This window comes from Eucalyptus grandis, chromosome 10 (assembly GCF_016545825.1).
Source record: "Eucalyptus grandis isolate ANBG69807.140 chromosome 10, ASM1654582v1, whole genome shotgun sequence".
Taxonomy (NCBI): Eukaryota; Viridiplantae; Streptophyta; class Magnoliopsida; order Myrtales; family Myrtaceae; genus Eucalyptus; species Eucalyptus grandis.
This window is the reverse complement of record NC_052621.1, coordinates 24,006,265-24,014,722: the sequence shown is the minus strand read 5'-3', so window position 1 is coordinate 24,014,722 and position 8,458 is coordinate 24,006,265. Positions and strand designations below refer to the sequence as shown.

The following is an 8,458-nucleotide window of genomic DNA, read 5'->3' as shown; positions in this document are numbered from 1 at the left end:
AAGTGTTGAGATTAATCCTGTATTTGTGCATAAATTCCTATATTAAATTAAATGCGGGTAATCAAAACTTTTTGCCGACGAACAAAAAAGATTTTCACTCAAACCAGGCCTCATGCATACATCCCTACTATAGTGGCCCCAACTCATGGCCCTATGGGCCCTTTACTCAACCCGTTCCATGTTGAGCCCATCTCACGGCCCATCAAGCCCACGCTTGTGGCCTTCAATTTGTGATAAAAGATTTAGACCAATTTAGTTCAAAATCTTTTATATTTGTGCAAATTTAATTCATCTAATCAATTTTAACTAGAAATAGTTGATGTCAACACCGGTTATTCTACGTGACACAACTGATAATGACATAGATAATTTTTCCAATTAAAAAAAGATTGAATTTCTTTTTTTTTCCTTTCATTTTGGCTAGCGAGGGTTGTAGCCCTCGTCTAGGGCCAATGCTGTCTTGCTAGCTTTGGGTGAGGCGGCCCTCGCCAGATTTGGAGAGGGTTACAACCCTCACTAGTGGCCGGGGAGGATTAGCCGGCCCTCACCTAGTGTTTGGTGAGGGTTGCCAGCCAAAATGAAAGGAACAAAAAAGAAAAGAAAAAAGAAAAATATTAAAATATTATTAAAAATTTCAATATCAACACCAGCATTCAATTATACCATGTAGGATGTCCGACATTAATGTCAACTAATTCTCGACCCAAATTTGATTAGACGAACTCAATTGACACAAATGTAAAAGTTTTAAGATTAAATTGATCCATTTGAATGGTTTAAGATTGAAATGACGTAAATGCAATAGGTTTAAGATTTTTTTTGATACTTTCTTTTGAATACATTTTGTGACACCCTAGATTTTTATTTTTTTTCTATAATTATGATTGGACTAGTATGGACTTGGAATATTGAAAAAGTGGGCCAAGTAATGAGCTTGGTGGGCCGTAAGGAGACACAAGCCTAAGAGCTTAGTGGGCCGTGTGAAGAACAAGTAATTGACATAAGGTGATAAACGATCCCTCGAGTTTTGTGGTTCATCCGCATCAAATCTACATATGACTTTGACAAGCTATGGAGGAGGTCCTCCATATTGCGTAACCCGATCGCATATTCGCGTCATCCTTTTTAAATTTAAATTATCTCGGCAATTTATTTTCACGCTTGCTATCAATCAATTATTTTCTGCGGATCATTGTAAAAAGCCTCCTGATGTTTGCACCTTCCTATGAAATACCAATTCCACTTTTGATGCATTCAGTTTGCATGCTGATATTGTTAGGTTTCGTATCCATTTACATTCTCATAAGTCCGCTTGTTTACAGGTATTGCTAATTTTCATTCCCAGGCCGCCATTTCTAAATAAATTATAATAGATAAATAAACCCAAACCCTAACATATACTTCCCTCTCCTACCCCATCACCGGCTGGCTGACAACTCCCTAGCCTAGCCTCTCACCATTGCCGACATCGGACTCAAGGCTGGCGATGGTCACTACCTTAGAGGAATCTCGTCGAGCAGAGTTCGCTGAAGCAGAATGAGCCTAAGCGGAAGGTCTAGAGATCTGTAACTTTGGAAAGGCCTTAGCACTCTCATGACCAAGGAGAAGACCTTGAAGATCAATAAATGAGATTGGTTCAGAGCGGCCAAGTAACGTGTTTACAATGTCCTAGAGATTAGATCGGAGACCACAGAAGATGTGGACTTTGAAATCCTCAGGTTCAAGAGGCTTGCCTACAACACCCATCTCATCGGCAGTGGACTCAGCACAACGAAAGAAATTAATAACTGATTCTTCCTGTTTCTACTGCAAACCTTAAAGATTAAGATGGAGAGAGAACATACGCAGAGTGGAAGCTAAGCCAAAAAAAAGGCATTGAGAGCATCCCAAATGGCTTTGCTGGTTGATTTGTAGAAAAGAAAAATTAAAATTAAAAAAAAAAATAGAAGAAGAAAGCTAGGATTGAACAGGCATGAGCCCTAGATTGTTTTTGATGCCATGTTGAGATAGAAATTGTTGTTTATTTTCATCAAGCTTAGGTGGCTATTTATAATCCGGAGAGTATGTTCTAGAAGATTTACTTGTAAGAAAAAAATACATAAAATAGGATACTTTCCAACTTCCAAAGATAGGGTTCCAGAACTTTCAAAACTGATGGCCATATATTTGGTTGATAGTTAGTGTATACCTATCTTTTCACACGTCAAGTAAACTCATTTAAAATTGGGTTCAGCCATTGTCTCCCATCCATTCATCACGAGATTTTCTTGGTGAGAGTCTTTACATAGAATTAATGGAATTCAATTTAATAAATTCCTGAGGGTGGTGCAATTGGTTGTGACATTAGGGATTTCCAACTCATAAATCAAAGGTCACTCTTTAAAAACTCACCAACTTCATATAAATTGCTCTATATCAAGATCAATTGTACAGGTCAAAGGCTTAAACTTAACCAATTTAGGGAGCTTACAGAATGTTTCATGGGTTTTCGAGTTATATAATTAGTACATAGAGAGCAGTTGCAGAATTTAGCCCAAATCCCGTTAGGATCTAGGCTATAGTTTTTTATTTGATAATCAAGGGTGCTGATAAATAAATAACTAAAATATGCGTTGGCTGTTTGAAGCCTAATTAAGAATTTTCTTTCCTGTCATTTAGTTAGAAATGGGGACATTGAAATATACTTAAGAAAGAAAGTTTAATTTGAAGGGTTTTGTCGTCACATTTGGCGACCAATCTTGAAGGAGTTTTGCCCTGATCAGGGGCAAGGATAAATCTGCTCCCCAGATCAGCACGTTCTGAGGAAAATGATGGAATTTTGATAGCTGTTTTTTAAAGTTTATTATTTACACAGTTGCTTACAAGGTGGACGGAGGATTAGATTTATACATCCTATATGTTCGTTGCAACACACGTAGATGTTAAGCAAGATCATGCATGCAATTTGTTAAAATAACACCATTAATTCCTAACCCTAGATGTGCCTCTCGATGTTGATATATTTTGTTTTGTGGCAGTGCTTTTTGTTGGCTAATTAATTTAATTAGTTGTTGACTTTCTGGAACCCTTGGTTTGCTGCATATCTAAGCAGAGCAGGCTTGTTGGATCTCCCAGGGGAGTTTAGTCGATCATAAAGAAAGAAAATGAGGGTTAAGATGGAGTAAGAAGATGATGGTAGAAACCCTAATCACAGGGCGCTGAACAAGAAGGTGGTGGCGATGTTGTACAAGGCGTTGGCGGCCGGCGACGGGGAGGCAGTGTCAAAGCTGGTGACGTCGAACAACAACTTGGAGTGGAGATACAACGGGCCTCCGCAGTGCCAGTACATGATGCGGGCACTCACGGGTCACCACCAGCAGCGCAAGCCGGAGGACCGGAAGTTCAGGTTCAAGACCAGCAGGATCACGGCCTTCCGGGACCGGGTCATTGTCGAGGGTTGGGACGGGCTGGATGCCTACTGCGTGCACGTTTGGACCCTCAAAATGGACGGTTCCCACCCTGTAATCGCCGAGTTCCGCGAGTACTTCAACACTTGGCTCGCCGTGATTGTCCGGTCCTATGGCAAAGAGGTTAGGGTGTGGCAGAGCGAGCCCCGGCTGCATCGCAACCGCTCCTTGCCGGACATCGTCCTCGCAATTTGATCCGCGTGTTCCATTTCCTTTTGCATTTGATTCTCTTTCATGTATGAAATAAAAGTCTTACTGTAAAAATAACATGGTAGATAACGCGAGTATTAGTAAACCCTAATATGAAATAAGAGCTCTCTGTACAGCTTGTGTTTGTGTTTCATTCAAAATAGGAGAAGAAACTTGCTCGTCACCACACATTCCGACGGGACACCGGCGTAGTACGCTCTCCCGTCTGCTGGCCGGCAATCCGGCCTAAGTGGGGTCGGGTCGCTAGATCAACCCTGACCCGGGGCATTCTCAGGACAATCTTCTCGGTCATATTTGACATAATCTTAAAGCTTCGATCCAAAGTCCAAAACCACGAACTCAGCAAGGAATCGAACAACAAAAACAGAACAACTCTCATGTATCCTTGCATAAGGCAGAAATTGTATAGGGAGACATGTGCTTGAAGAGAGCAATTTGGATGAGTACAAGTATACCGCTCTATTGTAATCCAACTATAATTGATTTCATGATGCATGGCAAACACATGTCCAATCTAATTGGATGAACCTGTCAAATAAACCAAAGATCTTAGGGATATATACAATGAAAGTTCTAAAACTTATTACCAAAGTACAATTGAATCACAAACTTACAAAAAGTACAACATAATCCTAAAACTTGCCGAATTAGTTCAATCAAATCATTCTATTATTTTTTCTAATTTAGTTAACGAAAAATGTTAACATTGCTGTTTTTATTATCTTTATCCTACGCGATGATGATGATGACTAAACGATGTTGTTTTGGTCCAAATTTGATTTTTTATATAAATTTTATTTAAATTAAATTCCAAAAAAAAGCTAAACTTAAATATTATATTAAATAATAGAGAGAGAGAGAGAGAGAGAGAGAGAGAGAGAGAGAGAGAGAGAGTAAAGGGGGAGGGCGGCAAACCCTTGCTACCGCTGCCCCGCCAAAGCCAGGATGGATCAGCGCGCCAAAGCCAGGATGGATCAGCGACAGTGGGGGATGGTTGGCAAGATTAATCTTTAGTATATATGCTTAATAGCATACATGACCAAGTCTCCTTAATAGCGTATACATGACCAAGTTTCCCTAATAGCATACATGCTTTAGTCATTAGTCATTAACACGAACTTTTATCATTACTTAATCAATAAGATAGAGTAAATCTTAGTAGTCACAATACACGTGAACTTTTATCATTACTTTTGTCCCTAGTTATCCTCAATTGAGGTCAATCTTGCACTTCCTTCACCAATTATGGATTTTCTCTCCATAATTTAAACTATAATAGGTTTATCACCATATCACCCCAATCACGTTGGGTTCACATGATAAAAAAAATTTATGATTTGAGCAAAAAAAATAGGGAATAGATATATGTCACTTAATTAGTCATATATGTGTCTACATATATATAGACACGCGCACAAAACTAATTAAGTGACTTAATCAGTCTCTAAACTAACCGACTAAATACTAAGCTTGAAAACATTACAAAATCAAAATCCATAAGCGTGACTTAATAGATTTGGAAAAATTACCAAATCAATCCTAAATTTATATGCATATACCAAATCAGATTCCAAACATTCGATTTTGCCAAAATAGTCCTAGACCTTTGCGCAAAATTTCAATATAGTTTTTTCGACTTATTGTTGCCAAAAATCACTGACGTGACAATTCATGGAAGATGTCATTTCAATAAAGTTGTCTATATCGGCATGCCATGTAGTAGAGTCGGCAAGCGATAACTAGACATCATGTTACCTCCATGTAAATCTGAAAACAAAACTTTATTTTTCTTTTTGCTTAACCAACCCTTAAAGATACAGCGGATAAACCTAGCATAACAGAGAAAAACTTCGTTATTAAACTAATTGATACCTCCCGCCGCCCCCCCCCACAAACCCACCCAAATATAAATCTACAGCAATTTGCAAACCCTAATTATTAGTTATTTTGTTAATGGTCGCACCCGCTTAGTTTGGAAGAATCAAGGCTCACGTTTCGCCAGCCGTCCCTACTCTAATTTAAACCGATTAACCACACATTTCAGAGCATTTCATTATATATTCTTAGCTCCATGATGTTTGAGCGTTGACCAGTTTATTTTTCCCTTCGTAGAGCGACGGCCGAGAGTGCATTAAAACCACATATTTTCTTATGCGTGCGTTTCCATGTATCTGGGGAACAAAGCATCTATCAGACAAGACTTCTTTCGCCTGATATAACCTGCGAATGGTGCCGTGTACTGTACAAACGTCAGCTGCAACAGCTTGTCTCGTTCTCTCGATCGGCAGGCTTGAGGAGGAATCAACACGTGATGGGAGAGTTCTTCCAAAGGGTATAACCATGTCGCATATTCGAGTGATCCTGTGGAAATGGACTGGGGTAGTTAAGCTCCACGCATGTTTTCGATCGAGTATTTTATAGGGATAACAGTAGAAAAACTCATGACGTTTGTACCGACAAATGAGATATCGTTTCCACTTTTAATACTTTCAACTTACATCCTGAGTTTTGCCACTTCCATATTGGTTTGGATCCTCACAACCCGACTCAGTTATAAAAAAAAATGTCATCTTTTCCTTTACACACTGCCATATAATAATAAAAAATCCCACAAATCTTGACATGTGTTTTTCTCTCCTCCAACGTCTCTCTCTTGCCCCATCACTATCCGGCCGCCACCACCCGACCTAGCCCGTGGCTGACCTTGAACTTGAGGCCGGCAATGATCACAGCCTTAGATCCAGTCCAAATATAGGCAACTCAGTCTAGACAAAATTGGGGCTTGATCTCCTATGACTGCCACCATGGAAGACTTAGGGACTTAGGGAACGAATGTTAATCATTTTAATCCTGAAAATAATTTCTTGCCAACAATAAATTTTTCTATTTCTATTCTTTAGACAAGTCTCTAAGCAGAAACACGCGTTTAATAACGACAAAGTTTGATAGGCCTTAAAATTTCTAGACGACAAGCAAAGGGCAGCCGGCAGGTAGGGGGTGGGTGAAGTGCTCGGCAGCAGAAGGCACCAAGGCGGCATTAGGCGATGGTGGCAACTGGTGGAGAGAGAGAGAGACTACATTGTGGGGTGAGCATAAGGGAAAGAGATGAGTGTTGGATGTGGAGGCAAACGTATCTTTTGAGTTTGGAGATGCAAAATTGATGGTTTTTTAAAGAGGCGATTTTTTATACATGGATACTAATCTCGAGATGAGTTTTGTAATATTTTCTATTGTATATTACACGCTTATTGCGTCTGCATCGAAGACGGCAAAACATTTTTCTAACAAATTATGGAAAATTAATCCGAAAAGAAATCTCTACACAACGTGATTGATTATGTGTTCACCTTTTTCTTGACAACTATTGAAGAAAATGTAATTTGAGACATCGAGTAATGGATTTATGGATCAATTCAACATAAAAAGACAAAAATGTCGATAGAGACATACATATATGTATATATACGTATACATCCGTAGGAGTACTATACTATACATGCTTAGCAAGCTTAGATTTCCTCACATCCCGGATTTTAAACTTATGTTTGGAATTGGTTTTGACCATTTCTCCCCCGCATATATCACCAGGTTTTCTTGATGATAGTCTTTACATACAACAAGGAATGCAATTTAACCAAACTCCGAGGTTGGCATAATTGATTGAGATATTACAGGGATTTTCAACTTATGAACAAGAGGTCATCCGTTTAAATTCCACTAATTGCGTGGAAATTGCTTTGTTTTCAAGTCAGTTACACGACCCAAAACCTTAAAATAAACCCTTGTATAGGGCTTAAAGGGTGTTTTACAAGTTTCCAAGTAGATGGATCTCTACGCTGTACCCATAGTTCATAAAAATAAAAATAAAAAAGGAATTTATTTGAATCAAATTATATTTCCAAACGTTGGTGATACCCATATTGTCCCAAAAATCTCTTAATTAGTAGGAAGGGCTCGCTGTTTTCAAATTCAGTAAGTGGATAAGTTGACTAATCAGAGCTTTGGGAATTGTTAATTTTTCCTTGGTCGAGATATAATTGGGGGTCGCTCTGCTTATGAATCCTAGAACGAATTAACTTCCACAAGAAATTTGAGAGGACAAAAAAAAGATCTCCTGGAAATTAAATTTTTAATGAAAATCTCGTCCTTCAACCCTAGAAAGCCCTCTAAGCCAGCGTGGTTATGTCCGTATAAAGGGCAGTTGTGTAATTTAGCCAAAAGAGTTAAGTTGTCCATGAATGTACATTGATTTCATGATCAAGCATGCTAATTAAGTATTCTGTCGCCTTCCAGAGTCGTTATTTTTTTTTTTTTGGACAATTCCAGAGTCGTTATTTAATTACGAAAAGAAGTTGAATTTGAAGGGTTGTGTCGTCACGTTTGGCGACCGATCTCAAAATGAAATTTGTCTTGATCGGGTGCAAGGATGAATCTGCTCCCCAGATCAGCACGCTTCGAGGAAAGCGAGGATGAATCTTCATAGCTGTCTCCTTCATCTCACTGGTAGATCTTACGTAAGATCATGCATGCAATTCGTTAAAGAAATCCCGACCGTAGTTGCGCTGCTGTTCGCTGCCGAATCTCCTTCTGGGGTAGTGATTCTCGTTGACTAATTAATTGCATTAGTTGTTGACTTTGGGGGAACCCTCGGTTTTCTGTATATATAAGCAGAGCGGGCTTATTGGATCTCTCCCCACGGGAGCTGAGCCGATCGAAAGTCTCGAATCTCTCCGGTGTGTCCGCGGGTGTCTCGCTCGCCGGACCCGACATCGGAAAGAGAGAGAGAGAGAGTGAGGGCGAAG

General features: G+C 39.3%; 1 protein-coding gene across 1 annotated transcript; it reads left to right on the top strand.

Annotated features, from left to right (window-relative positions):
- The first annotated feature begins 3,218 nt into the window (after positions 1-3,218).
- Positions 3,219-3,641, top strand: LOC104422344. The gene has a single exon (XM_010034649.3). It carries the CDS (start codon positions 3,219-3,221, stop codon positions 3,639-3,641), a length of 423 nt encoding a protein of 140 aa, XP_010032951.2.
- Positions 3,642-8,458: the final 4,817 nt, after the last annotated feature.